The sequence below is a fragment of the Salvelinus fontinalis genome, chromosome 19, assembly GCF_029448725.1.
Source record: "Salvelinus fontinalis isolate EN_2023a chromosome 19, ASM2944872v1, whole genome shotgun sequence".
Lineage (NCBI taxonomy): Eukaryota > Metazoa > Chordata > Actinopteri > Salmoniformes > Salmonidae > Salvelinus > Salvelinus fontinalis.
Genome location: NC_074683.1, coordinates 1076158 through 1103181, shown reverse-complemented (window position 1 = coordinate 1103181; position 27024 = coordinate 1076158). Strand labels below are relative to the sequence as shown.

Sequence of the window (27024 nt, the reverse complement as noted above, 5' to 3'; positions counted from 1 at the left end):
AGCCTCTAGTGCATTGCCCTCATCTGTCAACCCAAAGACCTGGCTGCCACAGTGTACTGCTGCACTCTGGAATAAGGGCAAAGTGAAAAGCAGTAGCAGGTGCTGGAGTATGGGTGATTGCACTGTCCCAACAGCAGAGTGGATAGGAGTATAGATATATCCATAGATACACTGATAGAATAATACAATATGACAGGGGAGTGTTGACTAACTGATCTTCCAGTCCATGAAATATCTATTGATAAAAATTCAGACAGACAGATGTACAACAAAGACAGACAGACATACGCAGAGCGAGAGAGATACATTTGGATAGAACTAAATCAGAGGACAGAGTTGTTTGTTACCCGTAGCCCTGGTGCCCAGCATGCGTCTGTCGTAGATGCGTACTGAGCTGTCGGAGCAGCCCACCGCCAGGTAATAGGGCACCAGCGGACAGATGGAGATGGACGTCGCCGCCCGCCGACAGTTTATCAAGATGTCCTGGTGAGAGGAAGGGAACGTAAACAACAACAGACTAGTTGGCTAAAATCAGCCAAACCGGCAAGATAAAAAGGTGTGATATACTATACAAATAAGAAGATAAAATAAGAAGGATATGCATACAAATACAAGAGGCCAAATAATAGACCAATAAAGACAAACAAAAAGGAATGAGAGATAAATGCTGATTGTTGGTGTTCAAAATCAATACACATGTAATTTTTTTCCCTTTCTTACATCTTTGCAGTCCTCTTTAGTGCAGCTGGTCTTCATGCGCAAGTCAAACCAGCGCACGGTGCCGTCCTCCCCACACGACAGGAACGTGTACGGGTCGTTGGGTACCGTCATAATCTAACAGCAGAACAGGAGGAGAGAGCGCAACAAGAGGAAGGGAAAGAGAGAGAGAAAGGTGGGAGGATGTGAAAAAATAACAATATTTGCATAGCTCCCTCAACCTATTTTCAATTAGCCACACAAAAAAAATCATCCTAGTTCCAACTTCCTGGTACAAAACAAGTTGAGAAACCCTTGTGTACAGTACCTCATAGGCTGTGCCGTAGTGGCAGGTGAACTGGCACTGCCTGTTGATGTCGGGGCTCTTCTCTGTGTGGGTGTAGTAGATGATACCATCCCCAGAGCACGAGATGATCTGCTGGTCACTGGTCTGGGGCAAGAACTTAGCACTGAAGATGTTTGCCCGGTGACCCGACCGTATGGTTGCCTTAACCTGGGGAGAGTTTCAGAGAGGAGAGTGTGTAGCAAGTTGCAGTGGTGTGTGTGGTTGGCTCTGTTGTATACGTACGAAATGAAGGATATATGAAATCGGTGTTAAACATTTTTAAGTTAAATTGACTCTACTGGGAGCTATCTTAACACTCAAGAGAGTTAATACACTCCCTGGAGTTGATAACTGGAGTTCATTGGGACGGAGAACTTTTAACTCCATTAAGAGTAACCAGAGACTGAGTTAAATCTATGGAGTTATTCACAGATGTGGGAGAGGCCTCTGTCATATTTCCCAGCATGCTCTGTTGCGGGTAGATTTTTATTAATTGTTTGTTTCAAAATCGGTGTTTTCGCATGTACATAGATTTTAAAAAAATCTTATGCTACACAAAGATAAGAAAAATACATTTTTCAAAACTATTCCAATCTGTAATTGGTTGGATTTATAGCAACCGTTTGTGAGATAGTGAGTATACGTAGCCTTGATGTACACTACCTGACCAAAAGTATGTGGACAACTACTCGTCGAACATCTCATTCCAAAATCATGGGCATTAATATGGAGTTGGTCCCCTTCGCTGCTATAACAGCCTCCACTCTTCTGCGAAGGCTTTCCACTAGATGTGGAACATTGCTGTAGGGACTTGCTTCCATTCAGCCACAAGAGCATTGGTGAAGTCGGGCACTGATATTGGGAGATTAGGCCTGGCTTGCAGTCAGCATCCTAATTCATCCCAAAGGTGTTAGATGGGTTTAAGGTCGGGGCTCTATGCAGGCCAGTCAAGTTTTTCCACACTGATCTCGACAAACCATTTCTGTATGGGCCTTCCTTTGTGCACGGAGGCATTGTAATGCTGAAACAGAAAAGGGACTTCCCCAAACTGTTGCCAAAGTTGGAATCACAGAATCGTCTAGAATGTCATTGTATGCTGTAGCATTAAGATTTCCCTTCACTGGAACTAAGGGGCCTAGCCCGAACCATGAAAAACAGCCCCAGACCATTATTCCTCCTCCAACAAACGTTACAAACTTGACACTATGCATTGGGGCAGGTGTCAAAGCTCTCCTGGCATCCGCCAAACCGTGATTCGAAGCGTGATTCATCACTCCAGAGAATGCGTTTCCACTGCTCCAGAGTCCAATGGCAGCGAGCTTTACACCACTCCAGCCGACGCTTGGCATTGCGCATGGTGATCTTAGGCTTGTGTGCGGCTTCTCGGCCATGGAAACACATTTCATGAAGCTCCCGAAGAACAGTTCTTGTGCTGATGTTGCTTCCAGAAGCAGTTTGGAACTCGGTAGTGAGTGTTGCAACCGCTTCAGCACTCGGAGATACAGTTCTGTGAGCTTGTGTGGCCTACCACTTTGCGGCTGAGCCGTTGTTGCTCCTAGATGTTTCCACTTCACAATAACAGCACTTATAATTGACCAGGGCAGCTCTAGAAGGTCAGAAATCTGAGGAACTGACTTGTTGGAAAGGTGGCATCCTATGACAGTGCCACGTTGAAAGTCACTAAGCTCTTCAGTAAGGCCATTCTACTGCCAATGTTTGTCTATACAATATAATTTGCCAGAATTTTACATAATTATGACATAACATTGAAGGTTGTGCAATGTAACAGCAATATTTAGACTTATGGATGCCACCCGTTAGATAAAATAAGGAACGGTTCTGTATTTCACTGAAAGAATAAACCTTTTGTTTTCGAAATGATAGTTTCCAGATTTGACCATATTAATGACCTAAGGCTCGTATTTCTGAGTGTTATTATATTATAATTCAGTCTATGATTTGATAGAGCAGTCTGACTGAGCGGTGGTAGGCAGCAGCACGCTCGTAAGCATTCATTCAAACAGCACTTTACTGCGTTTGCCTGAAGCTCTTTGCAATGCTGTTTATGACTTCAAGCCTATCAACTCCCAATATTAGGCTGGCAATACTAAAGTACCTATTAGAACATCCAATAGTCAAAGGTATATGAAATACAAATGGTATAGAGAGAAATAGTCCAATAATAACTACAACCTAAAACTTCTTACCTGGGAATATTGAAGACTCATGTTAAAAGGAACCACCAGCTTTCATATTCTGTTCTGAGCAAGGAACTTAAACGTTAGCTTTTTTTACATACTTTTACTTTCTTCTCCAACACTTTGTTTTTGCATTATTTAAACCAAATTGAACATGTTTCATCATTTATTTGAGACTAAATTGTTTTTATTGATGTATTATATTAAGTTAAAATAAAAAAGTGTTCATTGTTCATTCAGTATTGTTGTAATTGTCATAATTACAAATATAAAAATCGTCCGATTAATAGGTATCAGATTTTTTGGGGCCTCCAATAATCGGTATCGGCGTTGAAAAATCATAATCGGTCGACCTCTAGTGTCCACATACTTTTGTACATATAGTGCATTGTATTTTCTTCCCTACTATGACAAGCATTCTGAATGCAAGTTGTGAATGATATCTTCCTGCAAGTTGACTTCCACAGAAATGTGATATCACATCGCAAACCACCATAATGTGACACATTAAGAAATATTCAAATAAGGCTTTACACTCGTATAACTCAAAGGAAATAAACTGGAGAAATGCACTCTGCTGTAGATGATTGTTAATTCAAAACAACACAGAAATGTGCAAAATGGAAAGGGAGTTGATTCAAAACAACACTGAAAAAAGTAAAATTTAATTTAAACAACACTGAAAAGAGTAAAGTTAAATTTAAGCAATTCTGAGAGTTGGAAATTTACTCCATTTAGTGTCATTTTTAACTCCAAAAATATCCACACAATGACCAGAGTAGTGGGGGTGGTACCATATAACACCCAAAATAGTGTTACATTTGACTCCATAGGAGTTTAATTAACTCTTGCAATTTTACTGTGTATGAGCGTCTCAATAGTGTCTCCCTCTCCTGGTGTCCTCTTCATCTCCATTGAAGACCACTGGGATGAGTTGCTCCCGATGTCTTCTGATTCAAAGGCAAACCTTGATGAAACCTCTCCCATGCTTCATCAACTGAAGTCAACTCAATCACGCAAAAAACATTCTGGTCAGTTGAATTGTGCTCGACTAAGATGCTTATAAAATGTAAAGCTTTAAGATGTAACCTTTTGTGTGAGGCGACCAAATTCACATCAAAATGTGAGCTATAGATCTGTCATTCTACTTGAAAGCAAGTCTAAGAAGCGGTAGATGTGTTCTATGCGCGCTATTTCTATACTTCTGGTTCTTATGTTTTTGCATCTTTTACTTTTGGTTTTGTACACCAGCTTCAAACAGCTGAAAATACAATATTTTGGGTTAAAGAAAAGGTATTTCACAGCAGTGCAGATATACAATGATTCTCTACAATTAATTATCAGGTAAAACCAGCAAGCTCCGGACCTCGTAGGGTAAGAGTTGAATACCCATGCTCTATACTTGCTTGCTTGTTTTGTCACATAAACTGACGAAATGGCGGAGAGTAATCTGCATATTGCACCTTTAAGTGATTGGATAATAATTGTAAAATATAAGAGGGCTGAAAAAGGTTTACTTAATGCACGGCCGGGCACTGAAAAAAATAAAGCCAGGGCTTAATTGACCCAGGTCACTCATGTTTCATATCAACACGGATTTAGATTTTTAAGAATCCCTCCACGCCAATTTATTTGACTGTTGATTAGGGTGATAGGTTTATAGACATCTAACCACTGTCTGCTTTTTTCTTTGTCCGTATTTATCGGCAAGACAGATCTTTCAGCAGGCATATTTAAAAAAAAAAATGTTTTGTTATTTTTTCTTTATTTAACTAGGAAAGTCAGTTAAGAACAAATTCCTATTTTCAATGACGGCTTAGGAACAGTGGGTTAACTGCCTTGTTCATGGGCAGAAGGACAGATTTTTACCTTGTCAGCTCGGGGATAAAATCTTGCAACCTTTTTCGGTTACTAGTCCAACGCTCTAACCACTAGGCTACCTGTCGCCACAATATAATGAGCACCAATAAAGCACTCTCTCTATAAATCCATTATCATTTAACCCAGGACGATCCTATTGTTATAACACAGTTAGCTACATGATGTTGGTGATTGTAAGGTCATCAGGTTAATCTGTATCCAACAAAACTGGGTCAAATACTATTTCAAAATACACTTTTTGAACCCAGGTGTGGTATACAGTACATCAGACTCAAGCTCTCCTTACCTTTCTGTTGTATGGGTTTGTGATGACCAGGTTGGTATCGTCTGACCCTGACAGGATGTACTCCCCTGTATCGTTCCAGGATATGGTATTGACCTGATTGGGACAAAATACAGTGTGAGTTCACTCCCTGGAGCAGATAACAATATTGTTAAAGTCTACAACTGTGGATGTTCCTAAACCAATCTAAGGTGTAACATCTGAATATGTCACTGTCCCTCAAATCAAATAGGTAACCAGGTGAACGTTCACCAAATTACAAATATGGAACTAGAATGGAACTAAAGGCGGTGAACGCCTTCTCTAGGCGTTGTGTCTTTGGGTCCTTAGATTATTATTTCACGCCTCCTCCCCATCCACCCCCCCAATTTCCAAATAGTCTTTCTGGGTAACTTAATCCCCTGTCGTGTTTAATTTTCCCTCCCTTGTCGAGCAGATTTAAAACACTTTAAATGGTATTGCATTTTCACAGAATGGCTGTAATTTCGGAGAAACTGCTCACATCACTGTCCGATAAAATACACTATCTTAGTAAGAGTGGTGTGTTATGTGCTAAAATAACACACGTATGCTGTAACTAGATATATGGTTGATGGTTTAGATTAGAAAGACACACAAACACACCACACTATACAGACACAAAAGGGAGCTCATTCTAAATGTGGGGGACGATGTCATGCATTGGAAACAGACAGATTATCTTTCACTGATAAAGAACACTAAAGTCTCTCCAAAGGGGGTAAGAATCTTTTCCTGTTGTCACCACTCTGCTAACACTGTATGTCAGTGGTGGCCAAGACGCAATACAGACACGCTATTAAATACTACACTGCTGTTAACTGGTATCAACCTAGAAAAGCACAACATTATACGTCACAGAACATTATTGTACAAATGTAGGCCTAGATTGAAAACTGTTATTTCCAATTCGAGAACTGGTTAATTAAAAAATATATATACATTCCTAATGTAAAGTAGCTTCAGAAAGTATTCATACCCCTGTTGTGGTACAGCCTGAATTCAAAATGGATTCAATAAAATAAAAAAATCACACCCATCTACACACACACAAATACCCCATAACGACATTTGTTTTGCACATTTATTTTAAATAAAATGCTGAAATATCAAATGTATATAAATATTCACACCCCTGAGTCATACATGCTAGAATCCCCTTTGACAGTGATTACAGCTGTGAGTCTTTCTGGGTAAGTCTAAGAGCTTTGCACACCTGGATTGTACAATATTTGCACATTATTCTTTTAAAAAAGTTTTTAAGCTCTGTCAAGTTGGTTGTTCATCATTGCTAGACAGCCATTCCTTGCAATAGATTTAAGCCGGTTTAAGTCAAAACTAATTAGGCCACTCAGGAACATTCAATGTTGTCTTGGTAAGCAACTCCAGTGTAGATTTGGCCTTGTGTTTTAGGTTATTTTCCTGCTAAAAAGTGAATTCATCTCCCAGTGTCCGTTGGAAAGCAAACTGAACCTGGTTTTCCTCGAGGATTTTGCCTGTGCTTAGCTCTATTGCATTTATTTTTATCCTATAAAACTCCCTAGTCCTTGCTGATGACAAGCATACCCATTACATGATGCAGCCACCAACCTTGCTTGAAAATATGAAGACTGGTACTCAGTGATGTGTTGTGTTGGATTTGTATTCAGGACATAGAGTTAATTTCTTCTTCACATTTTTTGCAGTTTTCCTTTAGTGCAATGTTGTTGATCCATCCTCAGTTTCTCCTACCACAGACATTAAACATTGTAACTGATTTAAAGTCACCATTGGCCTCATGGTGAAATCCCAGCAGTTTCCTTCCTCTCCGGCAACTGCGTTAGGAAGGACACCTGTATCTTTGTAGTGACTGGGTGTACTGATACAACATCCACAGTGTTATTAATAACAGCACCATGCGCAAAGGGATAATCACTGTCTGCTTTAAAAAAAAATCCATCTACCAACAGGTGCCCTTCTTTTTGAAAGGCATTGGAAAACGTCCCTGGTCTTTGTACTTGAATCGGTTTGAAATTCACTGGTCGACTGATCATTTTATGTGTGGGGTACAGAGATGAGGTAGTCATAAAAAATCATGTTAAACACTATTATTGCACACAGAGTGAGTCCATGCAACTTATTATGTGACTTGTTAAGCACGTTTTTACTCCTGAACTTATTTAGATTTGCCATAATAACAACGGGGTTGAATGCTTATTGACTGAAGACATTTCAGCTTTTCATTTTTTATTAATTTGTAAACATTTCTAAAAATATCATTCCACTTAGACATTATAGGATATTGTGTGTAGGCCAGTGACACAAAATCTCAATTTAATCAATTTTACATTTCAGGCTGTAACACAACAAAATATGGAAAAAGTCAATAGGTGTGAATCATTTCTGAAGGCACTGTAATTCTGTAAAGTTCTCATGCTCGTAATAGCCTAAACACATTACAATTCACGTCATGTAATGATGTTCAGTGCTTCAAGCCAAGCACTCTCCATGTTCACCCCTCTCTCTTGCTCTCCAAACACCCGTGAAATTTCAGTGGCATCTCCGCCCTGCACTTATCTGACCAATCAAACATGTAAATAACGATCTTACCAGTTCCACAGCAAGCTGCTCTATCGGCGCTAATTGGGGGAGTAAATGAATGAGCTAAATATAAAAACGATGTTGATTTCACAGGTTAAAAAAGGAATGATACGGTTAGAACCAGCTCAGAACTTAATTTTCTTGTCAGAACTGAGCAAAACATAAATAGGGTTCTGCTCACAACGGAACAATGGGAAAATCATTTTGGTTCAGTCAGACTAGTCTGCCACAACAGCCATCTTTTTTGTTCAAGCAGACTGTAGCTTGATGTTAATATAGGCCTATCCTATCACTTGCATTACACATTCTTCTGCATGTTGTGTTGTATACGGATACTACTTGATCAAACTCTGTAGGAATACTGTGTGTCTGTCAGCCCTGACCACCTAGTGTGCCACCTTCTGCTGCCCAGATGCCCCTGGCTGCCCAGGTCCCTACCACCCTCCACTCCCCAGCCTCAACCTGAGGGTATACTACAAAGTAGGATCAATGAATTAGCCAGCTAACTTACCTAAATATTCAGAAATTACTTTTTATTTTTTTAGAAAGATAAACTTGAAATAGGCATGGTCTAACTGACTCAACAACCAAAAATACATTTGTAAGTTTAGCTTTCTTAAATGAACCAGAAAACCAATAGTTATTTTTGGTTATTTATCCAAGTTAAATGGCTAACGCATTGATCCTGCTTTATACACTGCTCAAAAAAATAAAGGGAACACTTAAACAACACAATGTAACTCCAAGTCAATCACACTTCTGTGAAATCAAACTGTCCACTTAGGAAGCAACACTGATTGACAATAAATGTCACATGCTGTTGTGCAAATGGAATAGACAAAAGGTGAAAATTATAGGCAATTAGTAAGACACCCCCCAAAACAGGAGTGATTCTGCAGGTGGTGACCACAGACCACTTCTCAGTTCCTATGCTTCCTGGCTGATGTTTTGGTCACTTTTGAATGCTGGCGGTGGTCTCACTCTAGTGGTAGCATGAGACGGAGTCTACAACCCACACAAGTGGCTTGGGTAGTGCAGTTCATCCAGGATGGCACATCAATGCGAACTGTGGCAAAAAGTTTTGCTGTGTCTGTCAGCGTAGTGTCCAGAGCATGGAGGCCCTACCAGGAGACAGGCCAGTACATCAGGAGAGGTGGAGGAGGCCGTAGGAGGGCAACAACCCAGCAGCAGGACCGGTACCTCCGCCTTAGTGCAAGGAGGTGCACTGCCAGAGCCCTGCAAAATGACCTCCAGCAGGCCACAAATTCCCTTTATTTTTTTGAGCAGTGTAGTATACCCCTCTGGTCCTTCAGTCAGACTAGCCTAATTCTGAATCCGTCTGAAACCAAACCCTACAGTGGTTTCTTCTCCTAGCCCCAGTACCTTCTATGTTGTAGATCTATAGGAAGAAGAACATTGTGAGCAGCAATACGGCACAAGCTCCCCTGAACCCCCTTTAGAAACTCAGATCTGCATATGCCTACACCAAGGAGTAGGAACAAGGGCAAGGGGCTGTTAAAGAAATTGGTATTTTAGTCAAATAAGTGTAATAATAGCCTACATGACAATACAGTATGTATTAGTCTATTTCTGTTATCCAATACTTGTGTACAGTATGTTATCTACAGAGTAGATCTAAATGTATCTCTTCCATCGTACTCTTTCAACATCTGGAAATACAGGTGGTGTTGGGATTTGAGAAACTGAAAAGTGATGGCCCCCAGCACCAAACACAACATCTTGTCACTCATACAGGCACAATAGGGGTTGTGAGTTAGAATGGCACAAGTGACATGTTGGAGGGCACTTCCCCCTCCATTACTTCCACGACTTCAGGTCTCCAAAATGAGATGGAGGACGTTAGTGACAGACAGGACCTTAGGGAGAGACAGGGGCTGGTGATACAGGAAGTGGAGCAACATTTAAAAATGGCTTCCTTACGTCTTCTTGTCCCTTTGCATTTTCATATGATAAGGGTTGAGTAGGGGTGTGTGATATGCCATATACTCCAAGCTACTGGTTTGAGAGAATAGCGCTAACGCAACTAGAAAGAACTCGCTAGGGCAATTATGTGTATGTATGTAGCCTACAATCCGGGAATATTGCAGTAAATTGTATCAAATCAAATTTTATTTGTCACATACACATGGTTAGCAGATGTTTATGCAAGTGTAGCGAAATGCTTGTGCTTCTAGTTCCGACCATGCAGTACTACTATAACAAGGAATCTAACAATTTCACAACAACTACCTTATACACACATGTGTAAAGGATGGAATAAGAATATGTACATGTACAAAAATATATATGGATTAGCGATGGCCGAACGGCATAGGCAAGATGCAGTAGATGGTATAGAGTACAGTATATACATTTGAGATGAGTAGTGTATGTAAACATTATATAAAGTGGCATAGTTTAAAGTGACTAGTGATACATTTATTACATCCCATTTATAATTATTAAAGTGGCTAGAGATTGAGTCAGTATGTTGGCAGCAGCCACTCAATGTTAGTGATGGCTGTTTAACAGTCTGATGGCCTTGAGATTGAAAAACAGCTTTATCTATCGGTCCCAGTTTTGATGCACCTGTACTGACCTCGCCTTCTGGATGATAGCGGGGTGAACAGGCAGTGGCTCGGGTGGTTGTTGTCCTTGATGATCTTATTGGCCTTCTTGTGATATCGGGTGGTGTAGGTGTCCTGGAGAGCAGGTAGTTTGTCCCCAGTGATGCGTTGTGCAGACCTCACTACCCTCTGGAGAGCCTTACGGTTGTGGGCGGAGCAGTTGCCATACCAGGCGGTGATACAGCCCGACAGGATGCTCTCGATTGTGCATCTGTAAAAGGTTGAGAGTGTTTTTGGGGACAAGCCGAATTTCTTCAGCCTCCTGATGTTGAAGAGGCACTGTTTCGCTTTTTTCACCAAGCTGTCTGTGTGGGTGGACCATTTCAGTTTGTCCGTGATGTGTATGCCGAGGAACTTAAAACGTTCCACCTTCTAAACTACTGTCCCGTCGATGTGGATAGGGGGGTGCACCCTCTGCTGTTTCCTGAAGTCCACGATCATCTCCTTTGTTTTGTTGAAGTTGATTGTGATGTTATTTTCCTGACACCACACTCCGAGGACACTCACCTCCTCCCTGTAGGCCGTCTCGTCGTTGTTGGTAAAGAAGCCTACCACTGTTTGTCTGAAAACTTGATGATTGAGTTAGAGGCGTACATGGCCACGCAGTCATGGGTGAACAGAGAGTACAGGAGAGGGCTGAGAACGCACCCTTGTGGGGCACCAGTGTTGAGGATCAGTGGGGTGGAGATGTTGTTTCCTACCTTCACCACCTGGGGGCGGCCCGTCAGGAAGTCCAGGACCCAGTTGCACAGGGCGGGGTCGAGACCCAGGGTCTCGAGCTTAATGAAGAGTTTGGAGGATACTATGGTGTTAAATGCTGAGCTGTAGTCGATGAACAGCATTCTTACATAGGTATTCCTCTTGTCCAGGTGGGTTAGGGCAGTGTGCAGTGTGATTGCGATTGCGTCATCTGTGGACCTATTGGGGCGGTAAGCAAATTGGAGTTGGTCTAGGGTGTCAGGTAGGGTGGAGGTGATATGATCCATGATGACGGAGGTGAGTGCTACGGGGCGATAGTCATTTAGCTCAATTACCTTAGCTTTCTTGGGAACAGGAACAATGGTGGCCCTCTTGAAGCATGTGGGAACAGCAGACTGGGATAAGGATTGATTGAATATGTCCTTCAACACACCAGCCTGCTGGTCTGCGCATGCTCTGAGGACGCGGCTAGGGATGCCGGCAGCCTTGCGAGGCAGTGCCGGCAGCCTTGCAAGGGTTAACACGTTTAAATGCTTTACTCACGTTGACTGCGGTGAAGGAGAGCCCGCAGGTTTTGGTAGCGGGCTGTGTCGTTGGCACTGTATTGACCTCAAAGTGAGCAAAGACATTTAGTTTGTCTGGGAGCAGGACATCGTGGTCCGCGACAGGGCTGGTTTTCATTTTGTAGTCCGTGATTGACTGTAGACCCTGCCACATACCTCTCGTGTCTTAGCCGTTGAATTGCGACTCTACTTTGTCTCTATACTGACGCTTAGCTTGTTTGATTGCCTTGCGGAGGGTATAGCTACACTGTTTGTATTCGGTCATTTTACCGGTTTCCTTGCCCTGATTAAAAGCAGTGGTTCGCGCTTTTAGTTTTGCACGAATGCTGCCATCAATCCACGGTTTCTGGTTGGGGAAGATTTTAATAGTTGCTGTGGGTACAACATCACCAATGCATTTGCTAATAAACTCACTTACTGAATCAGCGTATTCATCAATGATGTTGTCCGACGCTATGCGGAACATATCCCAGTCCACGTGATCGAAACAATCTTGAAGCGTGGAATCAGATTGGTCGGACCAGCGTTGAACAGACCTGAGCATGGGCGTTTCCTGTTTTAGTTTCTGTCTATAGGCTGGGAGCAACAACATGGAGTCGTGGTCAGATTTTCCAAAAGGAGGGAGGGGCAGGGCTTTGTATGCGTCGCGGAATTTAGAGTTATAATAGTCGAGGATTTTTTTCCGCCCGGGTAGCGCATTCAATATGCTGATAAAATTTAGGGATTCTTGTTGTCAGATTAGCCTTGTTAAAATCCCCAGCTTACAATGAATGCAGCCTCAGGAAGGCAACCCTTGCACGGATTTCGTCTACATTGTTGTCAAGAGACTGGACGTTGGCAAGTAGTAAACTCGGGAGTGGTGCGCGATGTGCCCGTCTACGGAGCCTGACCAGAAGACTGCTTCTTCTGCCCCTCCTGCGGCGCCGTTGTTTTGGGTCGCCGGCTGGGATCCGATCCATTGTCCTGGGTGGTGGTCCAAACAGAGGATCCGCTTCGGGAAAGTCGTATTCCTGGTCGTAATGTTGGTAAGTTGACATCGCTCTTATATCCAATAGTTCTTCCCGGCAGTATGTAATAAGACTTAAGATTTCCTGGGGTAATGATCTAAGAAATAATACATAAAAAAACAAAATACTGCATAGTTTCCTGAGAACGCGAAGCGAGGCGGAAATCTCTTTTTGTTTGTACTATGCAGCAGTTTCATCAATTATTTATCTCTTTATTTTTCAAACAGAAGACTCCAAACAACTGAATGGACAGGATTAGAATGACAGAATCCTTGACCCAAGCCAGCATCAGGCTGCTTGCAGTGGTAGAGGGAGTGACTGGCAGGCTGACAGTGTGACAGTGTGTGTGACTGGCCATATGGCTGCCTCGGGTTTCAAAAAGATATCAGCAGACTGGTCAGAGCTCAACACTCACAGCCACACTATTAAATACTACACTGCTGTTAACTGGTATCAACCTAGAAAAGCACAACATTTGATGTTACAGAAATTTTTTGTACAAATGTAGGCCGAGATTGTGCAAGAAATAGGCTATTCACTGAAAACTTATTTTCAAATCTTGAGAACTGGTTAATTTAAAAAATATATACAGTTGAAGTCGTAAGTTTACATACACCTTAGCCAAATACATTTAACTCAGTTTGTCACAATTCCTGGCATTTCATCCGAGTAAAAATTCCCTGTCTTAGGTCAGTTAGGATCATCAGTTTATTTTAAGAATATAAAATGTCAGAATAATAGTAGAGAGAATGATTTATTTCAGCTTTTATTTCTTTCATCACATTCCCAGTGGGTCAGAAGTTTACATACACTCAATTAGTATTTGGTAACATTGCCTTTAAATTGCTTAACTTGGGTCAAACGTTTCGGGTAGCCTTCCACAAGCTTCCCACAATAAGTTGGGTGAATTTTGGCCCATTCCTCCTCACAGAGCTGGAGTAACTGAGTCAGGTTTGTAGGCCTCCTTGCTCGCACACGCTTTCTCAGTTCTGCCCACAATTTTTCTATAGGATTGAGGTCAGGGTTTTGTGATGGCCACTACAATACCTTGACTTTGTTGTCCTTAAGCCATTTTGCTACAACTTAGGAAGTATGCTTGGGGTCATTGTCCACTTGGATGACCCATTTGCGACCAAGATTTAACTTCCTGACTGACGTCTTGAGATGTTTCTTCAATATATCCACATAATTTTCCCACCTCATGATGCCATCTATTTTGTGAAGTGCACCAGTCCCTCCTGCAGCAAAGCACCCCCACAACATGATGCTGCCACCCCCGTGCTTCACGGCTGGGATGGTGTTCTTCAGCTTGTAAGCATCCCCCTTTTTCCTCCAAACATAACGATGGTCATTTTGGCCAAACAGTTCTATTTTTGTTTCATCAGACCAGAGAACATTTCTCCAAAAAGTACGATCTTTGTCCCCATGTGCAGTTGCAAACCGTAGTCAGGCTTTTTTATGACGGTTTTGGAGCAGTGGCTTCTTCCTTGCTGAGCGGCCTTTCTGGTTATGTCGATATAGGACTCGCTTTACTGTGGATATAGATACTTTTGTACCGGTTTCCTCCAGCATCTTCACAAGGTCCTTTGCTGTTGTTCTGGGATTGATTTGCACTTTTTGCACCTAAGTACATTCATCTCTAGGAGACAGAACACGTCTCCTTCCTGAGTGGTATGACAGCTGCATGGTCCCACGGTGTTAATACTTACGTACTATTGTTTGTACAGATGAACGTGGTACCTTCAGGCGTTTGAAAATTGCTCCCAAGGATGAACCAGACTTGTGAAGGTCTACAATTATTTTTTCTGAGGTCTTGGCTGATTTCTTTTGATTTTCCCATGAGTTGGCACTGAGTTTGAAGGTAGGCCTTGAAATACATCCACAGATACACCTCCAATTGACTCAAATTATGTCAATTAGCCTATCAGAAGCTTCTAAAGCCATGACATAATTTTCAGGAATTTTCCAAGCTGTTTAAAAGGCACAGTCAATTTAGTGTATGTAAACTTCTGACCAACTGGAATTGCGATACAGTGAATTATAAGTGAAATAATCTGTCTGTAAACAATTGTTGGAAAAATGACTTTTGTCATGCACAAAGTAGATGTCCTAACCGACTTGCCAAATCTATAGTTTGTTAACAAGAAATGTGTGGAGTGGTTGAAAAACGAGTTTTAAATGACTCCAACCTAAGTGTATGTAAACTTCCGACTTCAACTCTATATATATTCCTAATGTAAAGTAGTTTAAGAAAGTATTCATACCCCTTATGGCCATTTGTTGTGGTACAGCCTGAATTCAATATTTTTTTTCACACCCATGTACACACCCACCCCATAACAACAATTTTATTAGCACATTTATTGAAAATGAAATACAGAAACATTGAATTTATATAAATATTCACACCCCTGAGTCAATACATATTAGAATCACCTTTGACAGTGATTACAGCTGTGAGTCTTTCTGGGTAAATCTCTAAGAGCTTTGCACACCTGGATTGTACAGTCGGTCTGTTCGTCACTCCCTGTATGTCTGTCCTCCATCAGTCCCTGTATGTATGTCTGTCTGTCAGTCCCCGTCTGTCTGTCTGTCCGTCCGTCCCCCTCCGCCCGTCCCTGTCCGTCCGTCCGTCCGTCCATCAGTCGGTCAGGCAGTCCCCATCTGTCCGTCCGTCCGCCCGTACGTCAGTCCCTTTCTGTCCGTCCATCCGTCAGTCCCTCTCTGTCCGTACATCAGTCAGTCCCTGTCCGTCCGTCAGTCTATGTCCATCCGCCAGTCAGTCCCTGTCCGTCCGTCCGCCAGTCAGTCCCCGTCCGTCCGCCAGTCAGTCCCCGTCCGTCCGTCAGTCAGTCCCCGTCCGTCCGTCAGTCAGTCCCCGTCCGTCCGTCCGTCAGTCAGTCCCCGTCCGTCCGTCAGTCAGTCCCCGTCCGTCCGTCAGTCAGTCCCCGTCCGTCCGTCAGTCAGTCCCCGTCCGTCCGTCAGTCAGTCCCCGTATGTCCGTCAGTCAGTCCCCGTATGTCCGTCAGTCAGTCCCCGTATGTCCGTCAGTCAGTCCCCGTATGTCCGTCAGTCAGTCCCCGTATGTGTCTGTCCGTCAGTCAGTCCCCGTATGTGTCTGTCCGTCAGTCAGTCCCCGTATGTGTCTGTCCGTCAGTCAGTCCCCGTATGTGTCTGTCCGTCAGTCAGTCCCCGTATGTGTCTGTCCGTCAGTCAGTCCCCGTATGTGTCTGTCCGTCAGTCAGTCCCCGTATGTGTCTGTCCGTCAGTCAGTCCCCGTCTGTCTGTCCATCACTCAGTCGGTCAGACTCAAGGTTTCACAGACAGACAGACAGACAGACAGACAGACAGACAGACAGACAGACAGAGGGGAGGGTGAATGGTGAAGTGCTCTAAAGATGAAAGGAGGGACAGATGTACACAGTGTACACCACAGACACAAACAAGGGTGGGTAATGTGTACTTACACAGCCATCGTGGACATTGAGTGTCGCTTCGAGTTTCAGCCGCTGGACAAATTCTCTTCTGCCTGTGCACAAACAGAAGAAAGACATTCTTATCAAGTCACAATTGTTTAGCCATGACTTGTTACTTTCATTTATTTCTGGACTAATTCAGTCAGCATAAAAAATAACTGATGAATTCATGTCATCGACTAGGGTAGATGACAAAGCAATGGCCATACCCTATATCAGAAGTGTTGGAACCCATTTGTAAGGCTCCGTTTTCTTTTGCCATGGTTTGTTTTCATGGCTCAGCTCTCAGTATTTACAGAAGGAGCAGGGAGATGAATAACGTGTCACATTGATTGCAAGGATTCTGTCTTTCTGTGGCTTATAATGTATTATTCATTTTGAAGGAAGCCTCCCTCGCATCTGCTGTCACCATCACAGGGAGAGAGGAAGAACCAAATGAGTAGGCTGCCTATCCTGTCGTGAAATAGACTTATGTCATGAAGAAAGGTTCAGGTTTGGCAGTATTTTATGAATGAACTTGCTTCTAAACTTACACTGTATTAGGCTAAAAGATCCAGGTTTTAAAATAAAATCACCTCAAATTATTCAACTTGCCTTAGAATAGTGAGAGAAAAAAAACATTGGGCGAGAATTCATGCCCTCAGGTAAAGCGATGACAGGCTAGAATCTAAAAACCATTCCTTGTATACTGCAATCGTAGAAGGCATGAAAAGGATGGCCTTAGTTCCATAATCCTCTATGACAGACTCTACTGTGCATTGACAGTACAAGGCCAATGTCAAAGGCAATAAAGTAGAATTACAGCAGACAGTCATTAACACTATGGCCTGCCTTTGTGACCTTGCGTGCCTCGTGCCAGTCCTGAAATGCTCATATAAAACGAACTAACACTGACGCTACGTATATTGTGTCGCCTAGCCAGATGAAATTTGAAGGTCCCATTCAATAACAGAGAGGCAAAGGTAAATAAATAGGTAGTGTGATAAATAAGTAGGGCAGATTTTGTCCTACAGCTTGGTTCTAGTTCCTTGCTGTTCAAAGCAAACAGTAACAATGGTGTTGTCTCCATATCCCCTCCTTTGTCTTTCAACCTTCAGATATTTCAAGTCAAATGCCCCAAAAGACAATGAGACCCAGATAAACATGTCACAACCCCTCTTTCATTTGCTGATAGGCAGTGATGTCATGAGAAAGTAACGTGATGATAGATTTAGCTGAAACCATGGAGCCTACTTTGATCTTGCTAAATCTCATGGGTGAGGAAGACCGTGCAAAATATAGCCTTAAAATGTTCTATGATTAGCCTAGGCCTAACTATCCCTTGAAGTGTCTTTCTAGCTTTTTGTTGGGATTTAGATTCCACAAATGCTATGCTAGCCCCCCTGGTGGCCGCCCTTTTACAGTGCCAAATTTTGCCTCCAACTGGTATGATTACCTGTCCATTGACAATGACAGCTCTAGCAACACAGCCAGCCTAGTCAAGCTAAATGCAGCGCTAGGCAAACCCATACGCCACCTGCCCCACCCCTGGGCCTGCTAATCCTCACTCAAACGCCACTCAAAACAATCACAGGTTAGCTTGGCCCCAGATATAAAATACACATTTAGCATACAGGAAGCTCCAAACAGCATAGCCACATATAGCATCACGCTATACAAGCTAAAGTGACACCACATCCCAGTGTCACCAAACCCTAGAGAGGTGAATTGACCATGTGCCAAGAGGTCTGATTCTGCTTGAAGGAGCCATAGAAAAAAAAGACACCCCTTTAATTTCAGTGTTTCTCATTCTTGAGGTAGATAACACTAAAACCACTGGTATGGATGGAGATGTGTGTCAACATTTGCAATCCATCAGTGACTGAAACTGTCTGGGCCTCTGATTGAAGATGGTTGATATCCTGAATGGCCTGGTTAACACAGTGTCTAGCAATTCCATCAAGTTTGAGAGCAGAGGCATCTTTGACTCAATATCACATAGGATACCATGACCATAGCTTTGTTGCTACACACTGTGCACAGTGGTTGATACTGTAGCTTTTCAAGCATGTTGTAATTGTTATTCATCTTTGGGAAACAGAGAATGCAAAACATGCAGAAGATCACATCTCTCAAAGCCACTACTGATTCACTGAAATCATACATACATAATAAGCTAGCACTAAAGTAAATTGCCAAAATGATATAGCCTAATTAGCCTACTCCAATAAATAACATAAAAATAGGCTACTACACCAGAAAGCATGATTTGGCTACAGAGGATCATTAGCTTCTTTTTAAAAACGAAGCTGTGGATTGCTTTAAATCGCATTGTCTACAATAAGTAGGTGATTGTTGAGTTGAGACTGTCAGTGAAAAGTAGAGGCCCAGCCAGGCACACCGCAATATTTTAAAATACAATCGCAGGAAAACAGTTTTGAAAGCAAATAGGTATTGCTGTAAAGAGAAGATGTCTTTAAGTTATCAAAATTCTCAACTGAACTGAGCGAACAGTATAGCCTAGGCCTACCTTTTTGGCACCAGCGGAGAGCATCGGCCATATCCCTGATGAGTGCTCATATTCACTCTTTATCATTGTTGGGTCAGTGCCACTTGAAAATGTGTTTTTGGACAATCATTTCCTCCTCCAGGTTACATGGACATCATATTGTATGAGTCTTCTCTTCTCTTAGGCCTTTTATATTGCTCCCGAGTGGCGAAGTGGTCTAAGACACTACATCTCAATACAAGATGCGTCACTACAGTCCCTGGTTTGAATCCAGGATGTATCACATCCGGCCGTGATTGGGAGTACCATAGGGCAGCGCACAATTGGCCCAGCGTCGTCCGGGTTTGGCCGCCATTGTAAATAAGAATTTGTTCTTAACTGACTTGCCTAGTTAAATAAAGGTTACATATGGATCAGACAATGTTGTTTTTATTGATCTGTTTGTCAGTAGAGTAGTTTATCCTGTAATTTGTGTCAAAAATAAATAAATGTTTCACCTAATGTCTCCAGCCATAAAGTGTAGAATTTCATGAAATGTATTTATAAAAAGGCAAAAACAATTCCCCTGCAAAAAACATGAGAAACTAATTTGATATAGCCAGCCATGCATTGAACAGTCTTTGTTTGCATACAATGATTGAGTTATATTATTAGCCTAAATTATTACTATCTAATCCACTCATCACATTAGGAATAGTAGCCTACATAAGTCTGCAAATGCGATGATGCATGGAATGCTTTATTATAGGCCTAAAGTTGCATTTTTATCGTAACATACTAAATCAGCTTAAGCTTTGTCTCAATAGGCAATATCAACAAATCTGTGAGCATTAGTAATTGAAGGGAGGCAGTGCATTCCTTACAGGGACAACTCCCTGATTCATCAACATGTCAGTCAACCGCAAAGGTTTGGCCAACATGACCCAACCTGAGAAATGACGTGGTACATGGTTTTATAGCAATCAAACACCAAGGATTATTATGAACACTGTGTTTCATACTCCTCTTGATAAGTGAATAATACATAACAGTATGATTCTATGGAGCTTGATCATTATTTTTCACCAGCAAGTGAAACATCCACACAATAAAAAAGGCACGGACGGAGTGGTAGAACATTGTTGAAATCCATGTTAGCAGAGGGCAACACAACAGATAGGAATCAAATATAAGCACAGCAAATCAAAAACATTGAATATGATTTTCTATTGAGAAAATAGCCTAGGCATATAAAAATAGTGTTTTCATCAGAGCGTCATCGATTTTTGTGAATGGTGCTCAAGGAAAAGCCTGGTTCAGGTCAGGGTCCGGACATGAATGCACATATCCAGTACCCACACTACCAGAGAAAAACACCAGTGTTGTCCCGGTCCACCCACTTGGGATGCCAGTCAGTGTACTAGAGAGCCAAACCCAGGAAGAGTGGCTTGTAGGAGGGACAGCTAAAGGTTAGTAAACAACCACTACAGAGCTGCAGGCAGTAAATAAAGATGAGCGGGAAGAAGGATTAAGTAAACCAATACATGTCCTCATTATAGAAACAGTAGATTGTTAGGATCATTTTGACGTTGATGATCCCATAACTGTAGCCTCCTCTGTCATACACCTACTGTTTCATCTAAGATCATGTAGTCTGGTGTAGCACACTCATAGGACTCTCTCCTTGCATACACTGCAGCGGTTGAAAAAGTGGGGTTTCTTCTCTTGACCATTGACTTTAGATTAAGACCCAGGTCAGAGAGAGGCTTTCAATTCCAGTGCATTTCCCACTCAATCAGATTCCTTTCAGTGTCTCTCGGGAGTTATATTATGAGTAGCCCATTTGCCCCAAATCGGCTGATTCTTTCCTTGTGTCGAGGAAAACAAACACTAATGCCAGTGCTTTTGAACACTTCCTGTACTCTGATTTTAAAGCTTTGTTTGTGGGCTTTTTTAATGAATCCTCCAATCTGTGCTCATGTCGTGTCCCAATTAAAACTGTCCCCCATGAAAAGTAACTGAAATGAATGGAGACCTGTGTTTAGGCGGAAGGAAGCGATGATGATGTTTGTTGTTCCGTGAAGCCCAGCAGGGTGTCAAGGATTATGATCAATTATTCAACTCCTGGGCCCGTCTCCCACCCACACACACACACACACTCTACATCAGTATCACTCACAATTGTTTGTAAGGTGGCCACTTTAGTTTGAGACAATTATTCAGAGGGCCACACAGATCTTTAAATTTGTTGTACTTTTTCTTCCAATTCCAAATTTAGAGAGCATATTCAATTGAATTGATGTACAGCACATCACAAATATATACATGTGATGTAGCCTATTTGATGTGTGTAAGACCCATATTAAGGGTTACCTCAGTAGTTGGATAAGCAAAAATGTCCATTCTGCTACTTGACTGAATTAATTCTAAATGTATAGTCTGTTGTTGCAATCCTTGTGAGACAATCCAGGTGTGCATTGGTCAGTCTGTTTCTCTGTTTTTGTTTCACAATGTTCATTGATGAGTCCCTTCTCCTTCCCTCACATGTTTGGGGCGCCGTCAGTGCACAAAGATGCCATATTTGACCAGTCAATATGAACGACTCGTTTCCCTCAAAACGAGTCGTTCAGAAAGGAACTTTTATGTTTACTGCACCTTCAGGGTCAAACACGAGGAGAGGATATTCTGAAAGCCCTTGTTAAATTTTTTGCTGATAGTATCTGATAGTAGGCTTTCAGAATATCCTCTCCTCGTGTTGGACCCTGAAGGTGCAGTAAACATAAAAGTTCCTTTCTGAACGACTCGTTTTGAGGGAAACAGACACAAAAATTCAAAATAATTCGGCAATGTCACTTACATCAGTGCTTTCGTCAAGTGCAATACTAAAACACGGCGCCACGGATGTGTCAGTAATCAGTTGCTTACCGATGTTCTCGCCAATGTTTTTTCTTCTCACCTTTATTTAACCAGGTAGGCCAATTGAGAACAAGTTCTCATTTACAACTGCGACCTGGCCAAGATAAAGAAAAGCAGTGCGACAAAAACAACAACACAGAGTTACACATGGGATAAACAAACGTACAGTCAATAACACAACAGGAAAAAAAACACAATAGAAAAATCTATGTACAGTGTGTGCAAATGTAGTAAGATTAGGGAGGTAAGGCAATTTTATTTTATTTTTTATTTTACCGTTATTTTACCAGGTAAGTTGACTGAGAACACGTTCTCATTTGCAGCAACGACCTGGGGAATAGTTACAGGGGAGAGGAGGGGGATGAATGAGCCAATTGTAAACAGGGGATTATTAGGTGACCATGATGGTTTGAGGGCCAGGTTGGGAATTTAGCCAGGACACCGGGGTTAACACCCCTACTCTTACGATAAGTGCCATGGGATCTTTAATGACCTCAGAGAGTCAGGACACCCGCTTAACGTCCCATCCGAAAGACGGCACCCTACACAGGGCAGTGTCCCCAATCACTGCTCTGGGGCATTGGGATATTTTTTAGACCAGAGGAAAGAGTGCCTCCTACTGGCCCTCCAACACCACTTCCAGCAGCATCTGGTCTCCCATCCAGGGACTGACCAGGACCAACCCTGCTTAGCTTCAGAAGCAAGCCAGCTGTGGTATGCAGGGTGGTATGCTGCTGGCTATAATAAATAAATAGGCCATATTGGCGAAATAATTACAATTTAGCATTAACACTGGAGTGATAGATGTGCAGATGATGATGTGCAAGTAGAGATACTGGGGTGCAAAAAGATAAAAAATAAATGACAATTTGGGGAATGAGGTAGTTGGGTGTGCTTTTTACAGATGGGCTGTGTGCAGGTACAGTGATCGGTAAGCTGCTCTGACAGCTGAAGCTTAAAGTTAGTGAGGGAGATATGTCTCCAGCTTCAGTGATTTTTGCAATTCGCTCCAGTCATTGGCAGCAGAGAACTGGAAGGAAAGGTGGCCAATGAGGAGTTGGCTTTGGGGATGACCAGTGAAATATACCTGCTGGAGCGCGTGCTACGGGTGGGTGCTGCTATGGTGACCAGTGAGCTGAGATATGGCGGGGCTTTACCTAGCAAAGACTTATTGATGACCTGGAGCAAGTGGTTTTGGCAACGAATATGAACCGAGGGCCAGCCAATGAGAGCATACAGGTCGCAGTGGTGGGTAGTATATGGGGCTTTTGTGACAAAACGAATGGCACTGTGATAGACTACATATAATTTGCTGAGTAGAATGTTGGAGACAATTTTGTAAATGACAGCGCCAAAGTCAAGGATCAGTAGGATAGTCAGTTTTACGAGGGTATGTTTAGCAGCATGAGTGAAGAAGGCTTTGTTGAGAAATAGGTAGCCGATTCTAGATTTAATTTTGGATTGGAGATGCTTAATGTGAGTCTGGAAGGAGAGTTTACAGTCTAACCAGACACCTAGGTACAGTTGAAGTCGGAAGTTTACAAACACTTAGGTTGGAGTCATTAAAATTTGTTTCTCAACCACTCCACAAATCTCTTGCTAAGAAACTATCGTTTTGGCAAGTTGGTTAGGAGATCTACCTTGTGTATGACACAAGTCATTTTTCCAACAATTGTTTACAGACAGATTATTTCACTGTATCACAATTCCAGTGGGTCAGAAGTTTACATACACTAAGTTGAATGTGCCTTTAAACATCTTGGAAAATTCCTGAAAATTATTTCATGGCTTTAGAAGCTTCTGATAGGCTAATTGACATAATTTGAGTCAATTGGAGGTGTACCTGTGGATGTATTTCAAGGCCTACCTTCAAACTCAGTGCCTCTTTGCTTGACATCATATTTGTGGCAAAATGGCTTAAGGACAACAAAGTCAAGGTATTGAAGTGGCCATCACAAAGCCCTGACCTCAATCCTATAAAAAATGTATGGGCAGAACTGAAAAAGTGTGTGCGAGCAAGGAGGCCTACAAACCTGACTCAGTTACTCCAGCTCTGTCAGGAGAAATGGGCCAAAATTCACCCAACTTATTGTTGTGGAAGGCTACCCGAAACGTTCGACCCAAGTTAAACCATTTAAGGCAATGCTACCAAATACTAATTGAGTGTATGTAAACTTCTGGGAATGTGATGAAAGAAATAAAAGCTGAAATAAATCATTCTCTCTTCTATTATTCTGACATTTCACATTCATAAAATATTCAAAGTCAGAACCGTCCAGAGTAGTGATGCTAGTTGGGCGGGAGGGTGTGGGAAGCGATCGGTTGAAGAGCATGCATTTAGTTTTACTTGCATTTAAGAGCAGTTGGAGGCCACGGAAGGAGTGTTGTATGGCATTGAAGCTTGTCTGGAGATTTGATAACACAGTGTCCAAAAAAGCGCCAGAAGTATACAGAATGGTGTCGTCTGCGTAGAGGTGGATCAGAGAATCACCAGCAGCAAGAGCAACATCATTGATGTATACAGAGAAAAGAGTTGGGCCGAGAATTGAACCCTGTGGCACCCACGTAGAGACTGCCAGATAACAGGCCCTCCGATTTGACACACTGAACTCTGTCTGAGAAGTAGTTGGTTAACCAGGCGAGGCAGTCATTTGAGAAACCAAGGCTGTAGAGTCTGCCAATAAAAACCCGGTGATTGACAGAGTCGAAAGCCTTGGCCAGGTCGATGAAGAAGACTGCACAGTACTGTATTTTATCGATATCAGTTATGATATCATTTAGGATCTTGAGCGTGGCTGAGGTGCACCCACGACCAGCTCAGAAACCAGATTGCATAGAGGAGAAGGTACGGTGGGATTCGAAATGGTCGGTGATCTGTTTATTAACTTGGCTTTCGAAGACTTTAGAAAGGCAGGGCAGGATAACAGTTTGGGTCTAGAGTGTCTCCCCCTTTGAAGAGGGGGATGACGGCGGCAGCTTTCCAATCTTTAAGGATCTCAGACGATACGAAAGAGAGGTTGAACAGGCTAGTAATTGGGGTTGCAACAATTGCGGCGGAGAATTTTAGAAAGAGAGGGTACAGAATATCTAGCCCAGCTGATTTGTAGGGGTCCATATTTTGCAGCTCTTTCAGAACATCAGCTATCTGGATTTGGGTGAAGGAGAAGCGGGGGGGAGGGGGAGCTTGGGCAAGTTGCTGTTGGCCGGGTTAGGGTTAGCCAGGCCAGCCGTAGAAAAATGCTTATTGAAATTCTCGATTATCGTGGATTTATCGGTGGTGACAGTGTTTCCTAGCCTCAGTGCAGTGGGCAGCTGGGAGGAGGTGCTCTTATTCTCCATGGACTTTACAGTGTCCCAGAACTTTTGGGAATTTGTGTTACAGGATGCAAATTTCTGTTTGAAAAAGCTAGCCTTTGCTTTCCTAACTGACTGTGTATATTGGTTCCTAACTTCCGGAAAGGTTGCATATCGCGGGGGCTATTCGATGCTAATGCAGTCCGCCATAGGATGTTTGTGCTGGTCAAGGGCAGTCAAGTCTGGAGTGAACCAGGGGCTATATCTGTTCTTAGTTCTACCTTTTTTGAATGGGATATGCTTATTTATGAAAAAGAATAAAGAATAACCAGGCATCCTCAACAGACACGATGAGGTCAATATTCTTCCAGGATACCCGGGCCAGGTCGATTAGAAAGGCCTGCTCGCTGAAGATTTTTAGGGAGTGTTTGACAGTGATGAGGGGTGGCCGTTTGACCACGGACCCATTACAGACGCAGGCAATGAGGCAGTGATCGCTGAGATCCTGGTTGAAAACAGCAGAGGTGTATTTAGAGGGAAGGTTGAGCATATACCAGTTTAGGTCACCTAACAGTATGAACTCTGAAGATAAATGAGGGGCAATCAATTCGCATATGGAGTCCAGGGAACAACTGGGGGCTGAGGGGGGTCTATAGCAAGCGGCAACAGTGAGAGACTTTCTGGAAAGGTGGATTTTTAAAAGTAGAAGCTCGAATTGTTTGGGTACAGACCTGGATAGCATGACAGAACTTTGCTGACTATCTCTGCAGTAGATTGTGACCCCACCCCCTTTGGCAGTTCTATCTTGGCGGAAAATGTTGTAGTTGGGGATGGAAATTTCAGCATTTTTGGCGGCCTTCCTAAGCCAGGATTCAGACATGGCTAGGACATCAAGGTTGGCGGAGTGTGCTAAAGCAGTGAATAAAACAAACATAGATGTCTTCTATGAGTCTTGTTATGGTCGAGTCTGAGAGTTGCAGTCCCTTAATTTGCTTTAAAATAGCTTCCTTGTTTGTTACATCAGCATACAATATATCGGCTGAGGCCAAAAAACATTATTTGACAATCTCCGCGTCTGTGAAGGCCTTCTTGTTTCTCGCGAGTATCCAAGCAATCTCAAATGTTGCCTCTGTCATTTTCTCTGCAACAGTGCTAGATCCTTTGAGCTGTCCTTTGAGTTGCGCTATTTTGTTGTTGAGGTTGCTTTGTGGCGGATATGTTTTGTCAACATGGGCATGGTGTGACTGGAAATTTCACTCTAAATTTTCTTGCTTAAAACAATTGACTGCCTTTCTGGCAAACAAGACAAAGTGAGCTAATCCCATTATCTCTTGGAACTTTGTGTTCTTCTTGAATCAACCCTATCCTTCTCTTAGCTACCGGAGCCACGTTAGCTGGCTGCATTTCTCCACCGCCATCTTCCTGATTTTCCTGGTTCTCCGGTGGTTGTTTGTTCATAGCTGTCACATTGTTTTCCAGCTCTTCCCCCTCATTTTCATTGTCAATAGATTTACATTTCTATTTTACAATAAATCGATCCATGTCTACCAAACTGCAAAATTAGCTAGTATCAAACTGATATGTGTCGGTTGCTGTAGCTGAGCAGTTGCGTTCTATTTTGGCAAACTATCTATTTCGGCCTGTCTGTTCAACAGCTGCGCTATACTGCTGTCCAGGGAACAATACATATACAGTATATATATATTCAATGAAGTGATTCAGGCCTGCATTAAACACATTGAATTGAAATTGCATCATTGTTATGTATTATGAATGGAAAATAGGAAAATCACAGCAAGTCGCAAATTAAGGGCTCGCGGCAATGAGTACCATTGCTCTACATGCAGAGAACTGGATGTGTAGGAGGTAAAGCTATGTGTATGGGCAACGGTAACAGAATGACGCTGAGACTCCGATTTTTGGCAGCATCATGCTGTGGTGATGTTATTCAGCGGCAGGGACTGGGAGACTTG

At 42.5% G+C, this 27024-nt stretch overlaps 1 protein-coding gene across 1 annotated transcript in view; it reads right to left on the bottom strand.

The window, feature by feature from the left end:
* Positions 1-27024, bottom strand: part of LOC129816116 (DDB1- and CUL4-associated factor 6-like) — a 74945-nt gene that overhangs the window by 33990 nt on the left and 13931 nt on the right. Inside the window, exons 2-6 of the mRNA XM_055870273.1 lie at positions 16366-16427; positions 5408-5500; positions 1025-1210; positions 721-834; positions 348-483 (exon numbers count right to left, since the gene is read on the bottom strand). Coding sequence (XP_055726248.1) covers positions 348-483; positions 721-834; positions 1025-1210; positions 5408-5500; positions 16366-16427 — 591 coding nt within the window. The remainder of the gene's footprint in view (positions 1-347; positions 484-720; positions 835-1024; positions 1211-5407; positions 5501-16365; positions 16428-27024) is intronic.